The sequence below is a fragment of the Sapajus apella genome, unplaced genomic scaffold, assembly GCF_009761245.1.
Source record: "Sapajus apella isolate SASKATOON/1434 unplaced genomic scaffold, GSC_monkey_1.0 scaffold188, whole genome shotgun sequence".
NCBI classification, from domain to species: Eukaryota; Metazoa; Chordata; class Mammalia; order Primates; family Cebidae; genus Sapajus; species Sapajus apella.
In genome coordinates, this window is record NW_022437128.1 from 756,438 (window position 1) to 776,474 (window position 20,037).

The 20,037-nt window shown below is 50.0% G+C and overlaps 1 protein-coding gene and 2 long non-coding RNA genes across 3 annotated transcripts in view; 2 read left to right on the forward strand and 1 right to left on the reverse strand.

Annotated features, from left to right (window-relative positions):
• Positions 1-1,055, forward strand: part of LOC116543484 — a 1,999-nt gene extending 944 nt beyond the window's left edge. The window contains exon 2 of the long non-coding RNA XR_004265589.1: positions 201-1,055. This is a non-coding gene — a long non-coding RNA (uncharacterized LOC116543484). The remainder of the gene's footprint in view (positions 1-200) is intronic.
• Positions 617-4,241, reverse strand: ZBTB12 (zinc finger and BTB domain containing 12). Its single transcript, XM_032269051.1, has 2 exons — positions 3,788-4,241; positions 617-3,278 (listed from the first exon to the last, which is right to left on the reverse strand). Exon 2 carries the CDS (start codon positions 3,256-3,258, stop codon positions 1,879-1,881), a length of 1,380 nt encoding a protein of 459 aa, XP_032124942.1. The 5' UTR covers positions 3,259-3,278; positions 3,788-4,241; the 3' UTR covers positions 617-1,878.
• A 7,845-nt stretch (positions 4,242-12,086) lies between these two features.
• LOC116543485 lies at positions 12,087-19,091 on the forward strand. The gene is made up of 3 exons (XR_004265590.1): positions 12,087-12,423; positions 15,206-15,211; positions 18,908-19,091. It is a non-coding gene; the product is annotated as an uncharacterized LOC116543485 (long non-coding RNA).
• The last annotated feature ends 946 nt before the right edge of the window (positions 19,092-20,037 follow it).

Genomic DNA, 20,037 nt, shown 5'->3' on the forward strand with positions numbered 1-20,037 from the left:
TGGCCTCCCAAAGTGCTGGGATTACAGGCGTGAGCCACCACGCCCGGCCTGGCCTCGCCTTTCTAACGAGCAAGAAGGGGGCGATAGGGACGCGAAGGACACCTTTACTCTTGGCTGGTTCTAGCATGCTGCTTCACGTCCCCTGGAGCAGCGTGCCCTTTTGAAAACCCGTGGCTAAATGTCTCTTCTGTTTATATCAGGCGTGTTACACCTCCACACGCATTAGGGATCCAGGTAAGCCCAGCGGCCCGAAGGTCTTTACTGTCTGATGACACTGCAGTAAGTAACCTTTTTTGCCGAACACTTCATAAGCACAATCAGGTACTCCGTGGGTCACAGCCTAGCGGACAATTTAAGTATAAATGATATACACCAAGATAACAACCTCGATAGCTGTATTTACGGTATCCTCCCCTCAGGTATTACATTTTGGTTGAGTATGGAAAATATCTGTATGATTTCACACGCAGTATTTGACTGAGACAGGTGGGGCCACCTGAGGCCAATTCAAGGCCTTCTGGGAACTGTAGTTCTCTTTGGTTAACTATTCCAGAGCTTTCTGGGAATTGTAGTTTTCCCTGCACCTTAATCCAAACTAACGTTCCTTTTTTTTTGTTTTTTTAAAGACACGAACCATTTACCCCAAACAAAATATAATTAAACACAGACTCCTGCTTACAATTTCCGTGGGCATGTTGGCCACATGTAGCTCATCCCTAGCACCGATCTTAAGCCCCTCAAATAGAGTTCATGTGCATCCTCACGACTGCCAATCACTTGTACTGTGAGGTACCTGGGGAAGTGCTGAGATTGCAGAACTGGTGGAGGGCTGGGGGCGGGGGCTTGGAGGGAGTCCCTGGCCAGAGGAGCTCACTTGTCACACTCCTCTCCCATCACACTGGGCTCCTTCAGGCAAGGGACATGCATGAGTTGTGACCTCTAGGTATTGAGAATGCAGCATCATAGAGGCTGTCTAGAGCAGGATAGTCATATACACGCAGTTGCCAGAGTGTAGAAAGAAAGAAAAAGTTTTTTTTTTGTTTTTTATTTTGTGGAAAACAAAAGCAGAAAAACTAAAACCCCAAACTCCAGAAAAAATCCTAAAAAATATGTTTTTTTCTTAAAAAATACTGTATAAGTCTCTACTGCTCTCCCTCCCAACAGCCCTTCTTAGGCTCTTTCTTCTAAGTACCCTACCCCCCACCCCCATGACTATCCACTGTTCTTGCTATTGTACCCCCACTTCCCAATATCTACCCAGGATGCACACCCCATGTTCTCTTACCTGGTGTCTTACTTTGCTCTCCCTCAAATTTCGGCAAGCCTCATACTCGCAGTCCCATTTCCCCAGCATGCAAGAACTGTCTCCCCCTTCCTTTTCTGGGACTCAACAATCTTTTCCCCTTACCACTCCCTCACCCCAGGTCTATTCTAAGCAGGAGCATGTCCTCCTGCCAAATTCCCTCCCTGTTCCCACCCACCCACCCTTTTTACCTCAAGAAATGTCAGAACCTTCCCCTGGGCAGCCTTAGCCAGGAATAAAACATTTTTGTCTTTGTCTTCCCTCGTTCTATAGGACCCTTTTCCCTCCCTCCACATATACATGCACCTCTGAGAGAAGGAAATCTTTCTCTGGGACCCCCGTATTACCCTGGCCTACTCCAAGAACCCTGTCCCCAGCTCCAGCTTCTTGCGCTCTCCAGAGCAAGTCTTCTCTCCAAGGAATCATCTTTCCTCTCTCAAGATGCGTGAGTGTGCTCAGACTCCCACTCTACCTTTCTGCCCCAGACCCCCCACCCCCCAATTCTCCTGGGCCAAAGAGCCCCCTTCCCACCCAGCCCAGGGACCCCCAGGCTCCTGGCCTCCACGCCTGCGCGGTTAGCGGATGAGGACGTTGATCTCGGCCACGCTGGCCTCCAGCACGTTCTCGGCCGTGGTCTTGCCGTGTTGCTCCTTGAGGTGCCGCCTAATGGCAGGCTTGTGGGCGAAGCGCACGTCGCAGTAGGAGCAGCGGTAGGGCCGCGCTCCCGAGTGCAGGTTGAGGTGGTCGTGCAGGGTGGACTTCTGGGTGAAGCACTTGCCGCAGATGCCGCACGAATGTGACTTGACACCACGGTGCACGTTCATGTGGCGGTTGAGGTTGCTGCTGTGGTTGAACTGCTTGCCACAGCGAGGGCACATGAAGATGAAGTGCTGCGCCCGCATGTGGAAGACCAGCTTCTCCACGCCCTGGAACACTTCCGGGCACTTGGTGCATTTGATGTTCTTTAAGGGGTTTCCACCTGAGAAGCCCCCAGGCAGGGGTCCCCGGCTGCCCCCCGCCCCTAGGCTGCCCCCCGCCCCCCGGGCAGCCATGGCCACCGCTGCTGCTTCCACCAGGCCAGAGGTGGCCCCCACGCTGGCCCGGCCTCCGGGAATCAACAGCAGGCCCTCCCCTTCCGCGTCTTCTGACAGGCTATAGCAAGCCTTCACCACACCCTGCGGTGGGGCTACAGTGCTGGGGGGCACGCTGCTCTGGGCCAGTTCCCCAAGGTGGCCACCCACGGAGCCTCCAATACCCAGACCCCCTCCCAGGCTTCCAGGCGGTTTGAGCCGGTGTGCCACCTCCAGGGCCGACTCCACCTTGACGATGCAGATGTCAGACACGTCCTCGTCCTCATCCTCATCCTCTTCCTCGGCTTTTAGCTCCAAGTCCTCATCCAGTGGGAACTCCAGCTTCACGGGCCGCAGGAGTGGAGGGGGTAGAGGAGGTGGGGGTGGGGGCTTCGGGGCTGGCTTTGGGGTCCTGGCTGGAGGGAGGAGGGACTTGGTGGCGCTGACGCTGCTCACAAGGCTAGCCTCACTGACCCCATCCTCTTTGAGGCCTATTTTGGGCTCAATAAACTGGCTGAGGGCATTCCGGCATTTCTCCACCACGTGCTCCATCTGCAGGTAGGAGGCTGCCGTCAGGTAGTTGACGATGTCCCTAACAGCGAATTCCAGGGCGCCCGTGTAGCAGGAGAGGAGCAGGTCGGCCACAATGCGTGCACTGTGCATCAGGGAGACCTGCAGCTCCGAGCTGGGGTTCAGCAGGAACTGATCCCGCAGGAACGGTGAGCAGGCGGCCAAGATGACCTTGTGGCCTCGAAACTTGAGGCTGTCGGCCACAATGGTCACGTCGCAGAACCGCTCCTCTGCCCGGAGCTGGTTCATGTTCCGTAGCGTAGCGGCCTCGTGGCCGGGCAGCTGGAAGCGCAGGACTTCCACCCCAGAGGCCATTGTGGCGGGGGTGGGCAACCCTGGTTGGGAAGGAAACCGGTCAGAGACAAAGGTCTCTGGCTCTCCGAAGCCAAGGCTCCAGGACCCTCGCCCCCATTCTTGCCCGGCCCCCCAGCATCCGATCTCCCGGTCTTCAGATCTCTTCCTCAATTTCCCCAACCCTGGGGAGGCGCTGTCCCTCTGAGAGGAGGGAGGCGTGGTTCTCGGGGGCGGGGCAGCGGCGTCCACACCCCCCAGCCCAGTAGCCCGCTAGGATGGGGCGAGCCCGCGCTCCCACGGAGGAAGAACGGAGAAAAGGGGGGCCAGAGGCCTGGGGCTCTGGATTCCGAGGTGGCCCGGGTTGCAGGCTCTCCTCACCCCGCCCCCTTTACCGGCTGCCTCATTCCTCCGCCCCCCCTTACACGTTTGCACGCGCTTTTCACGTCCTCCCCCCGCCGCCTGCACGCGTCGTGCACGCCCTACCCCCACGCTCAGAGCTCCGTGGCACGCCCCCCCCAGCCCCACGACCCTGAGTGCACGCGCCTCTCACCTGGCCCGGTTCCGCGCGCTGTTTTTTTTATCCCCTATTTTCCCCACCCCCCCGGGGCCGGCAGCGCCCCCCACACACGGGCAGGGCCTGGACAGCGCGCAGGCGCGAGGGTGCACGGGGCGCGCGCGCGGGGCCGGCTCCGCGTGGGCGTAAGGGGGGAGGGGCGGGGGCGGCTCGTGCCGTGTGTTCCAGGCCCCGCGCGCGCGGCGGCGGCGTCGGCTTGGACTCGGGGAGGAGGAAGAGGGGAGGGAATTAAAGGAGCAGGATCCCCCCTTCCCGACCCCCCTTTCTTCACCAGCACCCCCACGCGGTTAAAGGGCCGGACGGCCTTGCCTCCCCTTTGGCCGGGATTATTTGTCCGCCAGAGCGGAAATACGTTCCACACCCCCCTCTTTCTCGCTCCCCCTCCTCTGTGCCTCCAGGCCCCGCGGCCAGTCTGCGCGTGCGTGCCAAGTGCCGCGCCGAGGACGGCTCGCTAGGGCCCGCCCCTCAATCCCGGCTGCCCACGGCGCTACCAGCTCCGCGCCCTCGCGCGCCCCGCCCGCGCCGCATGCCGCAGCGCGCGCGCGCTCACCCGTTCTCGGCTGCTGGCCCTGCCACCTGCTCGCAGGGGTGGTGCCTCTCCGGTCCAGCTGTGCCGAGCGGGGCCTTGGGTGTATCCGTGGCACCTCTCAGGGCCCCAACCGCCCCGTGGTTAACAGCTGTTGGTAGCTTGTTACCCATGCCTGCCTCCTTTGCTGAGTGTGTTCACCGTTGCTCCAGCTACATTTCCAGGCTTTTCCAAATCTTGTAAAGCTAGTAACCACTCCAGCCGTTCAGGCCTGCAATGTGATTTAACTTTCCACAAAGCCAGACAATCCAGTGCCCTCAACTTTCCTCCACTCCATGTCAGTTCTTTAAAATCAATCAACCCCCTCCCCATTCTCAGAATTGATCCCAACTTCCTGCCAAGGCAGTTGGCCTCCACTTGAGCTATTGATGACCTTGCCCATTTCACCTTTAGTATATAATTAACCCTAGGATTAATTCTAATTATGTAATTTATTATGTTAGTATGATTCTACTCTAATCTTCCACCCCACTGTCCCCCTCATTCTTTACCTTTCCTCCAGACTGACAAGGTCCAGCCTTAAACAAAACTTGCCTTCAGCACTGCGCCCGGGCCTTCTCTTTCTCCGTCTCAGACTAAGTTGCAGTCTCCACAGCTTCAGCGACAGCACTTAGGAGTCTCTTGAAGACTGGTCCCTTCTCTTCCACTTCCTCGAACCTGTTACCTACACTCACTCCCCACCCATCCAAGTCTGTGTGAAGATGCCACTGTTTCCTGCCAACTGGATTTCTTTTATATGTCCTTCAGGAGACTAGTGCAATTTTCCTTACATTTCAATTCTGATGAAGTGTCTTATGTGTTCAATATCTGGTTTCCCCATGAGACTATAAACAACTTCTTGGTTGCAGGAATTATGTTGTGGGTTATGTTTTGCAAATAAAAATCATGCAATAGGCCAGGTGTGGTGGCTCACGCCTTTATCCCAGCGCTGGGAGGCCAAGGCAGGTGGATCACCTGAGGTCAGGAGACCAGCCTGGCCAACGTGGTGAAATCCCATCTCTACTAAATATAGAAAAATTAGCCAGATGTGGTGGCAGGTGCCTGTAATCCCAGCTACTGGGGAGGCTGAGGCAGGAGAATCACTTGAACCCAGGAGGTGGAGGTTGCAGTGAGCAGAGATCATGCCACTGCACTCCATCCTGGGCAACAGAGCCAGACTCTGCCCCTAAAAAAAAAAAAAAAAAAAAAAAAAAGTCATTCAGTAAATGATTGTTGAAGTAATTCCTTTTCAGTTTAGCCAACATTCACCCATAAAAAGTTTGCTCTTGAGCTAAAACTGAATTCTTGACTCAAGGGATGCCGTTTGGCAGGAGGGTGGAGGCAGCGTAGACAGCGTTTAAGTGGTGCCTTGACTCTTTGCTTTTTTCTTTTAAATTCTCTGATTTTTACGTCTGAAACAGTTCCCTCTATTGAATCTAAGAGTCTGTTCTAAACTGCTCTCTTTGTAGTTAGATGTAGATTTGAGGAATGACACATGACTTTATGTCAGATGCACTTAGGCTTAAAGCCATATTTCTAGGAGTTTCTGAGCCTACTCTGGCTCAGAAGGCTGCCAGATTTGTGAATCGTTTTTAAAAAATAAAAGCCATATTCCTGTACGAAATGAGGCCCATTGGGCAAGTTACTTCTCTGAATCACAACGTCCTTATCTTTGTCTCCTCCGCCCATCCTTAGCTCAGTTGAAAGCCTCTTTATCTTGAAGGCCTTGATTCCTCACAGGACTAACATGAGGTTTAAATGAGCCTGGCATGCAGTAGATGCTGACTAAACAATAGCTCTGTTCCCCTTTGCATAATTTGGTAGACAGACTATGAAATTTTCAAAAGAACTTTATTTTAGATGGAATTTCGCTCTTGTCACCCAGGCTGGAGTGCAATGGCACAATCTCGGCTCACTGCAACCTCCGCCTCCTGGGTTCAAGCAATTCTCCTGCCTCAGCCTCCCAAGTAGCTGGGATGACAGGTGTCTGATACCATGCCCACTAATTTTTGTATTTTTAGTAGAGACAGGGTTTCAACATGTTGGCCAGGCTGGTCTTGAACTCCTGACTTCAGGTGATCCACACATCTCAGCCTCCCAGAGTGCTGGGGTTACAGGCGTGAACCACTGAGCATGACCTAAAAGAAAATTGTTTTTAAAAATTCTGTTTTTTTAGGCTGGGCGCGGTGGTTCACACCTGTAATCCCAGCACTTTGGGAGGCTGAGGCGGGTGGATCACCTGAAGTCAGGAGTTCAAGACCAGCCTGACCAACATGGTGAAACCCTGTCTTTAAAAATAATAATAAAAAATTCTGTTCTTTTTTAAATCTCATCTCTTATTTTCCGCATTGCCAAACTTCTCAGAAGAATAATTCACATTCCAGTGACAGCAGAAATACAAAAAGCTCTCAAGTTAAGAATTAGAGTTTGTAAAGGTTTGTTTCCTGTCTCCTTCTTGCTGCTTTTCATTTCTGGGAATGTGGATGGGACAGGGAGCCTAATCTCAGCCAATGGCTTAAGACAGGTAGTCCTTGGTGGCAGGCAGAGTTGAGAGCCAATGAATCCTTCAAGCGTCCAGCCCACCCAGTTACAGATCTGCATAGAAACAAGCAGAGGTGCACACACCATCTTTTCCATGTAGTCTGGTGGAAGGGGTTTACAATCATAGATCCTTTCCCTTCTTTCCCAACTTCTGCCAGTATAAAACCAGAGCTCTCCTGTCCTTAGCTTGTAGTACCAAATGCCTTGGTGTGGTGTCAAGAACAGATAAATTTAGGAGATACATTTAGGATTCTTGGGTCAGGCTTGGTGGCTCATTCTTGTAATCCCAGCACTTTGGGAGGCCAAGGCAAGAGGATCCCTTGAGCCCAAGAGTTTGAGACCAGTCTGGGCAACATAGCAAGACCCCATCTCTACAAATAATAAGAAAATTAGCCATACATGATGGCATGTATGTGCTCGTGATCCCAGCTACTTGAGAGGCTGAGGTGGGAGGATTGCTTAAGCCTGGGCAGTTGAGGCTGCAGTGAGCCATGACAGTGTCACCGTACTCCACCCTGGGCAATAGAGCGAGAGCCTGAAAAAATAAAATAAATAAATAAATAAATTCGCCGGGCGTGGTGGCTCACGCCTGTAATCCAACCACTTTGGAGGCCAAGGCGGGCGGATCACCTGAGGTGGGGAGTTCAAGATCAGCCTGACCAACATGGTGAGACCCCTGTCTTAAAAAAAAAAAAAAAATTGGACAGGTGTGGTGGCTCATGCCTGTAATCCCAGCACTTTGGGAGGCTGAGGTGGACGGATCACCTGAGGTTAGTAGTTTGAGACCTGTTTGACCAACATGGAAAAACCCCATCTCTACTAAAAATACAAAAAAATTTGCTGTGTGTGGTGGCAGGCGCCTGTAATCCCAGCTACGCGGGAGGCTGAGGCAGAAGAATCTCTTGAAACCAGTTGCAGTGAGCTGAGATGGTGCCATTGCACTCCAATCTGGGTAACAAGAGTGAATCTCCATCTAAAAAAAAAATTGTATTCTTAGTGGGCTTTAGAAATAAAAACTAGGGGCCAGGCGAGGTGGCTCACGCCTATAATCCCAGGATTTTGGGAGGCTGAGGTGGGTGAACCACGAGGTCAGGATTTTGCGAACAGCTTGGCCAACAGGGTGAAACCTGGGCTTCTCTCTCCTTTGATCTGCACTCAGCTCTGCTCTCAGTCCAGGAACCCTGGTGAAAACTGCAGGAAGTTTTGGCAATGTTGGAAGAGGCTCACTGCTTGGGGAAAGAAGCCATGTGAAAACAAAGCGCCTGCACCACTCCCATCCATTTGCAAAACCACCTTTTCTGAACTCCCATCCATCTCCTTGAACACTCCTCAATGCTGGCTCCCCCTCCTTCCTCGGAGCTCATTCTCCCCAGCTCTTCGGAGCCCCCAGCCTCAACCTGCCTCCAGACAAACCCTTCCCTCCCCGACTTACCTCGGAGGGAATTTAGGTCTCCCTGCAGCCCACCACCTTACCCATCGTGTCCTCCACACACCCTTACTGACTGCCCAGCTCAGGCGTATCTGGGGAAATGGAAGCAGATTCTCCCAGCACCTTGTCAATTCTAGACAGAACAGGACTCTTCCACTTCTCATCAAACACACTATCCTCTGAGCCTTACCAAGTCTGCTCTGCTACCCTCTGCCATCCTTGCTGCTTGAGCAGCTGACTTTCGGGCCTATGATACCTGGATCAGGTTGTCCTCCCCAGGCCTGCCTGTGTCCCTGCGAATGACTTAATCCATACCCCAAGCTTTTTAAAAAAAATTGTTCATTTTATTTTTTCATAGAGTCTTTCGTGAGAGTAGAAATACAAAAAGCTGTCAAGTTAAGAATTAGAGTTTGTAGGGCTGAGCTCAGTGGCTCATGGCTATAATCCCAGCATTTTGGGAGGCTGAGGTAGGCAGAACATTTGAGGTCAGATGTTCGAAACTAGCCTGGCCAACATGGTGAAACTCCGTCTCTACTAAAAATACAAAAAAAAAGTTAGCTGGGCGTGGTGGCAGGCACCTGTAATCCTAGTTACTTGAGAGGCTGAGGCAAGAGAATCGCTTGAACCCGGGAGTTGGGGGTTGCAGTGAGTTGAAATCGTGCCATTGCACTCCAGCCTGGGCGACAAGAGTGAAACTCTGTTTCAAAAAAAAAAAAAAAAAAAAAATAGAATTGGAGTTTGTAAAGTTTTGTTTACAAACTCAAAATTCAAAGTTCAAAATTAAATTGTAAAGTTTTGTTCAAAATTCAAAGAGTATAAGAGTGTACAAGGCTGGGTGAAGGCTGGGTGTGGTGGCTCACACCTGTAAAAGCACTTACCCAAGGCAAGAGGATCACTGAGCCCAGGAGTTTTGAGAGCAGCCTGGGCAGCAAAGCAAAACCCAGTTTCTACAAAAAAAAAAAAAAAAAAGCTGCGGTAGTGAGGTGGGCCTGTGGTCCCAGTTATTTGCAAGGCTGAGGTGGGAGGATTGCTTGAGCCCAGGGAGGAGATGGCTGCAGTGATCCTTGCCGTGATACTGCACTTCCGCTTGGGTGACAGAGCAAGACCCTGTCAAAAAAAAAAAAAAAAAAGTGGTTTCTATTGCTTAGGCTGGAGTGCAGTGGTGCAAACAAGGCTCACTGCAGCCTCAACCTCCCCAGGCTAATTTATTTTTATTTTTATTTTGAGACAGAGTCTTGGTCTTTCGCCAGGCTGAAGTGCAGTGGCACAATCTTTGCTCACTGCAACCTCCACCTCCCAGGTTCAAGCGATTCTCCTGCCTCAGCCTCCTGAGTACAACTGCTTGAACCTGGGAGGTGGAGGTTGCAGTGAGCTGAGATCACACCACTGCACTCCAGCCTGGGCGACCGAGTGAGACTCCGTCTCTAAATAAATAAATAATAAAATGTATCATGAAGGGTGTGGTTAAAAAGTGAAATAACACTTTTTCCATGTTTACAACACACTGGAAATGGCATCTTTTGCAACTAAATATTTGGGGAAAGTTTTAGATAGCATAAAACATTGCAAGGGATATATAGTTTGCAAAATTCTTTTAATATGAGCAAAAGGGTTTGAAAATTAAATGCTTCTCGAAATCAACGTGTGCATGAATCATCTGGAGATTTGTTTTAATTCAGAGTCTGAGTCAGTAGGTCTGGGTGGAGCCTGAGATTCTGTGTTTCTTTCTTTCTTTCTTTCTTTTTTTGAGACAGAATCTTGCTCTGTTGTCCAGGCTGGAGTGCAGTGGCACGATCTCGGCACACTGCAGCCTGTCTCCTGGATTCAAGCAATTTTCTGCCTCAGCATCCTAAGTAGCTGGGACTACAGGCATGTGCCACCATGTCTGACTAACTTTTGTATGTTTAATAGAGACGGGGTTTTACCATGTTGGTCAGCCTGGTCTCTAACTCTTGACCGCAGGTGATTCGCCTGCCTCCACCTCCCATAATGCTAGGATTACAGCCGTGAGTCACCGAGCCCCGCCTTGTTTTGTCTTTTTTAATTAAAAGTGGCAAGGTGAGTCTTTCCATGTTGCCCAGGTTGATCTCGAATTCCTGGGTTCAAGCAATAGTCCTGCCTTGGCCTCCCGAAGTGTTGAGAATACAGGTGTGAGCCACCGTGCCCAGATAAATCTTTCATAAAAGTTACAGTCAATGGATGCAGCAAATTTCACTGTTGTCTTATTTTAAGAAATTGTCGGCCGGGCATGGTGGCTCATGCCTATAAACTTTGGGAGGCCAAGTGGGCGGATCACCTGAGGTCAGGAGTTTGAGGCCAGCTTGGGCCAACATAGTGAAACCCTATCTCTACTAAAAGTACAAAAATTAGCTGGGCATGATGGCGGGCACCTGTAGTCCCAGCTACTTGGGAGGCTGAGGCAGGAGAATCATTATAGCCTGGGAGGTGGAGGTTGTAGTGAGCCAAGATCGTGTCACTGCACTCCAGCCTGGGCCACAGAGTGAGACTTCATCTCAAAAAAAAAAAAAAAAAGAAATTGTCACAGACATCTGAACCTTCAGCAACCACCACCCTAATCTGTCAGCAGCCATCAACATCAAGATAAAATTCTCCACCGGGATTAAAGACTCACTAAAGACTTAGATGATGATTAGCATTTTTTAGCAATAACACATTTTAAAATTAAGGTTACATACATTGTGTTTACACATGTGCTATTGCACACTGAGTAGACTGCAGTATGGTATAAACATAACTTTTGTGTGCATTGGGAAACCAAAAAGTTGTTGGTCTGACTGGCTTTATTGAGGTGATCTGAAACCAAGCCCAAAATATCTCTGAGGTACGCCTGTGTGTACTTCATTTACTTATTGTAGTAGTTTCAGTATCTATGCATTTAGAGGTGTTCCCAAGCAGCTTAGTTTTGTGTGTTTGACCATCACACAGATGAATCATACCGTATGTGCTCTGGGGCTGCCCTTTTCACTCAACATTATGGTTTTGTTGACTTGTGTAGCTGTAATTCATTCATTATCTTTATTTATTTATTTTTTTGAGACAGAGTCTTGCTCTGTCGCCAGGCTGGAGTGCAGTGGCGAGATCTTGACTCACTGCAATCTCCACCTCCTGGGTTAAAGCAATTGTCCTGCCTCAGCCTCCTGAATAGCTGGGACTACAGGTTTGTGCCACCACGCCCAGCTAATTTTTTTGTACTTTTAGTAGAGACAGGGTTTCACCATGTTGGCCAGGATGGTCTCCATCTCTTGACCTCATGATCTGCTTGCCTCGGCCTCCCAAAGTGCTGGGATTACAGGCACGAACCACCATGCCCAGCCCCCATTCACTGCCTTAATTGCAGGTTATAGTGGAATTTGTTTGTGTACCTATTTTCAGTTCTTTTGGGTATATGCCTATACCCCAAAGTGGAACTGCTGGATTATATGGCAATTATATGTTAAATCTTATTATTATTATTATTTTAGACAGGGTCTCTGCTGACCAGACTGGAGTACAGTGGTGCGATCTCAGCTCACTGCAACTGCAGCCTCCCAGGCTCAAATGATCCTCTTGCCTTAGCCTCCCCAAGTAGCTAGGGCTACAGGTGTGCGCTACCATGCCCAGCTAATTTTTGTATTTTTATAGAAATGGAGTTACACCATGTTGCCCAGGCTTGTCTGGAACTCCTGAGCTCAAGGGATCTGCCTGCCTTGGCCTCTCAAAGTGCTGGGATTATCGGTGTGAGCAACCACACCTGTCCCCACACTTTTTTTTTTTTGTAGTGATGAAATCTTGCTGTGTTTCCCAGGCTGGTCTCGAACTCCTAAGCTCAAGCAATCCTCCAGGCTTAGCTTCCCAAATTCCTCTCAGCCTGGGATTACAGGCATGAGCCACTGCACCCAGCCTATATGTTATACTTTTTGAGGAACTCCCAAGCTGTTTTCCACAGCAGCCGCACCATTTTATGTTAGGGTCACAGCAAGGCAAGCCCATAGAGCCCCCCTCCATTCTCCCCTGCTAAGCTGAGCTCACAACAAAAACAGCCTCAAGCCTGCAAACAGGGCACCTGGGTTCCAGGATGTGGTTGCACCCAGCTCTCAAACCCAGGATGGGTGACCCAATTGAGCAGAATGTTAGCACCTAAGAACCAAGACACAGTTTTTCTTAGAATAGCACCCAGCTACCTGCAAACTGCCTATATGATCCCCATAGTCTGTCAGCCAGGCAGCTGCCTGGCAGGTTGAAATAAACTTGCTAAACCTGACCCTGGGTCTGCCTTTCCATCCTTTCGGTCAACCTTAACATTTTGGTGCCAAAACCTGGGACGGGAGTAGGTGTTGGCTGTTCTTTCTCTCTTTCTTTCCCTGCTCCCTGAACCCCTTTCTCCCTGAACTCCAGCTAGCCCTGCCGCCCTGAACCCCTTTCCAGACCCAGGAGGGAAACCTCAGATCTCCATTGCCAACTGCGGTTATCTCCATCCAAATCATTGCCTCCCAGCCCGTAAATTAGATAGAGGTTTACCTCCGTCTGGGTTCCTTGACCATCTGTTTTCTGTCTGAAAATCCCAGAGCTGGGCCAAGGACACCCATACCCAGGGGCCTCAGTTCTGTCATCTTGGGGATGCCTAATTCGACAGCCACTGTTCCGAATTCACTGTCTCACGTTAAGGAGACAGGGCAGAGGATGCCCTCTCCTGTCTTCCTTCTCCTTAGCAGCCCCCTCCTCTTCCGGCCTTTTACCACGGGGTCCGGCCAGTCCGTTCCAACTGAGACGTCCCTTACGATGTCTCCTCTGGGATCTAGACACCCTTGGCCTTTGGTCTGAAATCAGGCCCAAAAAACTAATTTTCTATTGCAATACAGCCTGGCCCCAATATAAATGAGACAATGCTTCTCAGTGGACTAAGAATGGTACTTTCAATTTCAACATTCTCCAGGAGGGACCTTATAATTTCTGCCACGGCAATGGTAAATGGTCTAAGGTTTGCTATGTTCAGGCTTTTTTTATGCTCCACAACCCCCCACTCTCTGTGAGTCCTGCTCCACTTTCCAAATCTTCCTCACCTGCTCAAAACCCAACTCAATCCCTCCCACAGCCCTGGTGGATAATTCGTCCTCTTTCAACCTGGCTGACTTCCCTCCTCTCCTCCAATACCTTGAGCCTCCGCTAGGACACCCTGAACCTCCACCTTACGCCCCAGCTAGCTCCAGCTATTCCCTTGTCCCCTCCCCTCTCCAGTCCCCCCACTTCCCACTCTGACCCCTCTCCATCTCCACCCCATACCTGCCCCCAGACCGGCACCCCCACAGCCAGCTCCCTTACTCTCCCTTCGTGAAGTGGCGGGGATGGTTGTCCACGTTCATGTCCCCTTCTCTCTATCCGATCTCTCCCAAATTAAAAAGCGCCTCAGGTCCTCCTCCTCCAATCCAGACACTTGCCTCAAATAATTTAAATATCTTACCCAGTCTTATAAACTTACCTGGCATAATCTTTATATTATCCTCTCCTCCACTCTCCTCCCCAGACAGAAGGAAAGAGTGTGGCTTGCAGCACAGGCACATGCTGATGCCCTTCATTGACAGGACCCTACTAAACCCGTAGGGGCGGCTGCTGCCCCCGAGAGGAGCTGGCCTGGGAATATTAGCCTACAGATCCTGGCCGGGCATCTTGTAACCATATAATTACTTGCCTTATTGCAGGCCTTAACAAAACTGTAAATTTTTTAAAAACTCAAAGAAGTTTCACAAGACAGACAAAAATCCTGCCCAGTTTCTTTCGTGCCTCACAGAGGCCCTCCAAAAATACACCTGTGTTAATCCTGCCCTTAAGAAGACACCATAGTTCTTAACACACGTTTTATCTCCCAGTCTGCTCCAGACATCCAGCCCAAACTTAAAAAGGCTAAAGATAAAAAAAAAAGATTAAAAAAAAAAAAAAAAAGTCGGCCGGGCACGGTGGCTCACACCTGTAATCCAAGCACTTTGGAGGCCAAGGCGGGCGGATCACCTGAGGTCAGGAGTTTAAGACCAGCCTGACCAACATGGTGAGACCCCCTTTTTTTAAAAAAAAAAAAAAAGGGCTAAAGATGGCTCTCAAACCCCACAAGACCTCCTTAACCTGGCCTCCAAGGTGTTTCATAACAGGGATGAACAAAGTAAAACAGACAAGGCCCAGAGAGATGGTGCTAAGTACCAGCTTCTAGCAGCCATTCACCAACCTAAACAGCCTGGCTATGGCACCCAGGGGCACAAAAGACCCCATAGCAGTTCACCTCTGAGGGCATGTTTCAAGTGTGGCAAGGAAAGCCATTAGGTGTGGGCATGTCCCAATCCACAGGCGCCAAAGAGCCCTTGCCCCATCTGCCAGCAGACAGGCCACTGGAAATCTGACTGTCCTCTCAACAGGCAGACAGAAAAGCCTGTACCTCCAACCTGCAACCCCGTCACCACGACAAAAGGTGAAGAATCGCTTGTACTCCCGGAGCTTCTAGGCTCAGCCCCTGAAGACTGATGGGGTCCAGAGCCCCTGGCCCCACCCACCATCACTGTATCAGAGCCCACCGTAACTCTGTTAGTAGCGGGTAAGCCAATCTCTTTTCTAATCAATACCAAGGCCACCTACTCGGCTTTACCTCAATTATCAGGACCAACTCGTCCCTCCCAGGTCTCAGCTGTCGAGGCTGACGGACTCATCCCACGTCCACAGGCCACCAGACCCCTTACTTGTTCCTTATTTAATGCCATTTTCTCACACTCTTTCCTTATCATGACTCGCTGTCCTACCCCCATTCTAGGCAGGAACCCCCAGCACTAATGGTCCCCTTATTTACCAACTCTTCCAAGCTGCACACTTCCCAGCTAAGGCAGGAGTTATACACTGCCAAGGACCCCAAACAGGATCAGGGAAAATCTCAAAAAGGAACAGCAAAGCCGACAAGGCAGCAAAAGAAGCCTCCTTTTCTCCTACCCCTCTCCGCCTCATCATTCCCACAATCCAACCCCAGTATTCCCCCACTGGAAAACAAGTGAGCCTCCTTCCAAGGGAACTGGATAGTCAGAAATCAAAAACTCATCCTCCCTCAAGAACAAACCAAGGAAATTCTGACATCTCTTCACCAGTCCTTTCATTTAGGTGCATGCCCCCTTACCTTCTCCTTTACTTCTAGTCCCCCACCAACTTACCACACAAAAAACATAATGCCAAACTGTCATGTATGCTCCATCACTTCCTCTCAAGGGACCCTCCACCCTCCTCCCATCCCTACACACCCGCTAAGAGGATCAGTCCCGGGAGAAGACTGGCAAGTAGACCTCACCCACAGGCCTCCTGTCAAAAAAACTAAGTTTCTTCTTACCCTATAGACACCTTCTCTGGGTAGGTGGAAGTGTTCCCACCTCCTCAGAAAAGGCTGCAGCAGTCTCTCAAATTCTTTGAACAGAAATCATCCCTAGATTGGGTCTCCCGCGGTCCATACATCAGACAACAGCCCTAGCTTCATCTCCCAAATCACCCAACAAGGCTCTCAGTCCCTCGGCGTCCAGCGGCGCCTGCATATCCCATACCGACCCCAGTCATCTGGAAAAGTCGAAAGGGCAAATGGGATCCTTAAAACTCAGTCAACCAAACTCACTCTCGAAGTCCAAAAGCCCTGCACCTCCCTTCTGCCCATAGCTGTAGCCCACATCAGAGCCAGCCTAAAATCACCCTCCTTCCTCAGCCCATTTGAGTTAATGTATGGACGCCCTTTCCTCTTACAAAGCAGGCCCCTCCCAACTCTCAACTAGGAGAATATCTCCCAACACTCTCCCTCATCCAACACCTCCTCCATGAACACACCGACTGGACCTTCCCAAGGCCTCACGAAGGCCCTGTTAACCAGGCTCTACTCCCAGGAGAATACGTTTTTCTAAAAACCCTTAATCCCACAAGCCTTAAACCAAAATGGAAGGCCCCTTCCAGATTCTCCTTACCACCTCCATGGTGGTCAGACTCTCAGGACACACTTCTTGGTATCATCTCTCCAGGTTAAAACAGGCCCCCGAGGCCCCCACTGGTCCGTCTATTCCTTCCCTGCCAACCACTTGTCAATACTCCAGCGTCATTCTCGGGCCGACCAGATTCTTCCTCACATCCATTCCGGCAGGACTCCCACCAGACAATTAGGCAAAATTACCCCCTCTCTATTTGTTCCTGCTCCTTTCTTACAAATCAAGTGTTATAACACCCTTAAATGAAAATTGCTTACTAGGATGATCAGTGTATCTGTAAAAGGAAAAAAAGAAAAAAAAAAAAAGAAAATTGCTTACTACACCCTCCTTCTGGGAACTGCCTCCCTCACTCTCTTGTTTGCAGGAGGTTTATATGCTGTGGCCCCTCAAGGTGAACAGCAAGCAGAGAGCCTTCATTGCCATATTTTTTTGCCTAATCATTGCACTAATAGCAGGAATAATATTCGCTGGTAGATAACTACACCCTCTTTTCTTTAATGTCCTGTCTCTGTTCTTCTTGTTGTTTCACTCTCTTCTTCACTGTCTCACGGAGGACATGATATCGTTCTTCCCTAGAGAAACTGCTCTCTCCTCATTTCTAGATTGGATAACTGACCTTACCTTCCAAGGCACCCTGTGCAACTTCACCCCAGATAAAGTCCAATTTTTAACCTTCATCCTTACCCTTTGCTTATTTGCTACTCCTACCCCCCCTCAGCAACACCTACCCCATTCCCTTACCACGCTACCTTCACCACACTCTCAACTCAACTCAGTTCCAACTGAACCAGTTTAACCCAGCTGTGGAAAGCAACTGTTGGCTGTGCCTGTCTGCCTCGCACAATGCTGACACTGCCATCCCGGTCCCCACCCAAGACTGGATCCATACCAGAGTAACCTATCACCCCCACTTTCAATTAGGAGCCTTTTCAATATGATTTACAGCAACTAATACAACTCTCTGAATCCTTCACAGAGAATATAACAAACCTCAATCTCCCACTGGACAAGCAGTTCTGTTATTACGCCCATGTCTCACCTCCCTTACTCCCTGTATGAATCAGACTCAGACTCTACTAAACCCCATCACCACACAAACAGCTCTGCTCTCTCTGGCCCCACAGTGCTTTCAATGCCATTCCCCCACTGGCCACCACCTAGGCCACCTGCCACCCAAGGGTGTAACTTCACCTTACAACTCAAACCCTCCACTGATCACACCAACAAAAACATATTCAAAACTACTCTCCACTTTTCAAGCCCCCCAGAACTCAACATCACCCTACTCCTTAATACGAGGTCAGGCTTCTGCAATGGCAGACACCTTCCCTGCTTAAATCTCCATCCCTGGCTGCCCTCCTGGAAAACCGAGTCACCTGAAACTCAGGATTGTCCCCTCCGCCCATTCCTTGCCAATAAGTCCTCTCACTGGATGCTGGCAGACACCAGACGCTTCTTACTACACTGGGAAAATAAAGCCTCACAGGCACCCAAACCCCTCACAATGCAGCCCTGCAACCCCTCACCGCAGCCGCACTCACAGAACTTTAGAAGCATGGCTCCTAAAGAACAACGAATTTTCATGTCTTTTCAACTTGCACAACAAATTCTGTCTGCCAAGCCAAGGTGTCTTCTTTTTATGAGGCCTCCTCACTAATTGGACTGGCACCTGCACACTGGTATTCCTCAGCCTGAAAATTAGTATAGCCCCAGGTAACTAATCCTCACGCCTCCCGGTCAACGCTCCTATCCCGCACCGCCGGGCAGTGCAGCTCTTACCTCTGCTTGTGGGACTAGGAATAGCTACAGGAACCGCGGGCGTTGCAACAGGAACTGCCGGGCTTTCCAGCTCTCTCTCCACTATTGCTCCCTCTCCAAAGACCTTACACACAGTATAGAGGACATGGGCAAGTTCATTTCTACCCTCTAAACAAAAATAGATTCACTGGCTGCATTTGTCCTCCAGAACCGCAGAGGCCTCGATCTACTTACCACCGAAAAAGGAGGTCTCTGCGTCTTCCTAGACGAGCAATGTTGCTTCTATCTCAATCAACCCAGAATAGTACAAGATGCAGTCAAAAGAGCCAAAGACCGAGCCCCCCTCCCCCACACACAAAAAAAATTCTTCTGCCTGGCCCTCCTGGCCTGGCTGGTCTCTCAGCTCCTGGGCCCCTTTGCTGCTCCCCTTCCTTGGCCCGGCCATAACTCTCCTCCTCTTGGTCTTTGGCCCTTGTCTCTTACACATTTTCACTCAGTTTTTGCAGAATCAATTACAAGCCTTTACCCGTGGCACAATATAAGACATGATGGTGTTCCAGGACTACCAACTTGCAAGCCAGCCTCACCCCAACCAGCTCCCTACTCAGCATGAAGCAGCTAGAAACGAATGGTGACCCTTCTCCCTTTCTTTTACATATATAACAAAAGGCTGGAATGTTAGGGTCACAGTAAGGCAAGCCCCGTTCTCCCCTGCTAAGCTGAGCTCACAGCAAAAGCAGCCTCCAGCCCAGCAAACAGAGCTCCTGGGTTCCAGGATGTGGTTGCACCTGGCTCTGGAACCCAGTATGGTGACCGAGTTAAGCAGAATGTTAGCACCTAAGAACCAAGATGTGGTTTTTCTTAGAATAGCACCCGGCTACCTGCAAACCCCCTATATGACCCCTATAGTCTGTAAGCCAGGCCGCTGTCTTCACTGCCTGTGGTGAGGCAGCCAGCCTGGCTGGTTGAAATAAACTTGCTAAACCTGACCCTGGGTCTGCCTCTCCATCCTTTCGGTCAACCTTACAATGTTCCCACCAAGACATTCTACACAATTTTCAATTTCTTCTTATCCTTGCCAACACTTGTTATTTTCTGTGTGTTTTTTTTTAATAGACATTCTAGTTGATGTGAAGTAGTACCTCATTGTGGTTTTATTTTCATTTACTTCGTGACTAATGATGTTGAGCATTTTTTCATGTCCTTGTTGGCCATTTGTGTGTCTACTCTGCAGAAATATCTATTTAAGTCCTTTGCTCTTTTTTTTTTTTTTTTGAGACAGGGTCTCACTCTGTGGCCCATGCTGGATTGCACAATCATGACCCACTGCAGCCTTGACCTCCCTGGGCCCAGGTGATCCTCCTACCTCAGTCTCCAGAGTAGCTGGGACTACGGGCACACGCCATCACACCCAGCTATTTTTTGTTATTTTTTGTAGAGACAAGGCTTTGCCATGTTGCTCAGGCTTAGAAGGCTTTCAAGCACAAAATATATTACATTAGGATAATGTCTGCGGGTAGAAATAGAAGTATGAAAATATGAATTCAGAAGAGATAGAACAATGTGAAATTTCTGACTGTTAAAGAAGATTACAGTCATGTACTTTAAAAATGAATCATGGGCCCGGTGCAGTGGCTCATGCTTGTAATCCAACACTTTGGGAGCCTGAGGCGACTCATCACTAGATGTCAGGAGTTCGAGACCAGCCTGGCCAACATGGCGAAACCCTGCTTCTACTAAAAACACAAAAATTAGCCGGGTGTGGTGGCGTGTGCCTGTAATCCCAGCTACCTGGGAGGCTGAGGCAGGAGAATCTCTTGAACCTGGAAGGCAGGGGTTGTGGTGAGCCAAGACTGTGCCACGGTACTCCAGCCTGTGCGACAGAGCAAGGCTCTGTCTCAAAATAAATAAATAAAAAATAAAAATAAAAATAAAATGAATCATAAAG

Coding starts and splice junctions, on each gene's coding strand:
- ZBTB12 (XM_032269051.1), bottom strand. CDS start 3,258: ATGGCCTCTGGGGTGGAAGTCCTGCGCTTCCAGCTGCCCGGCCACGAG.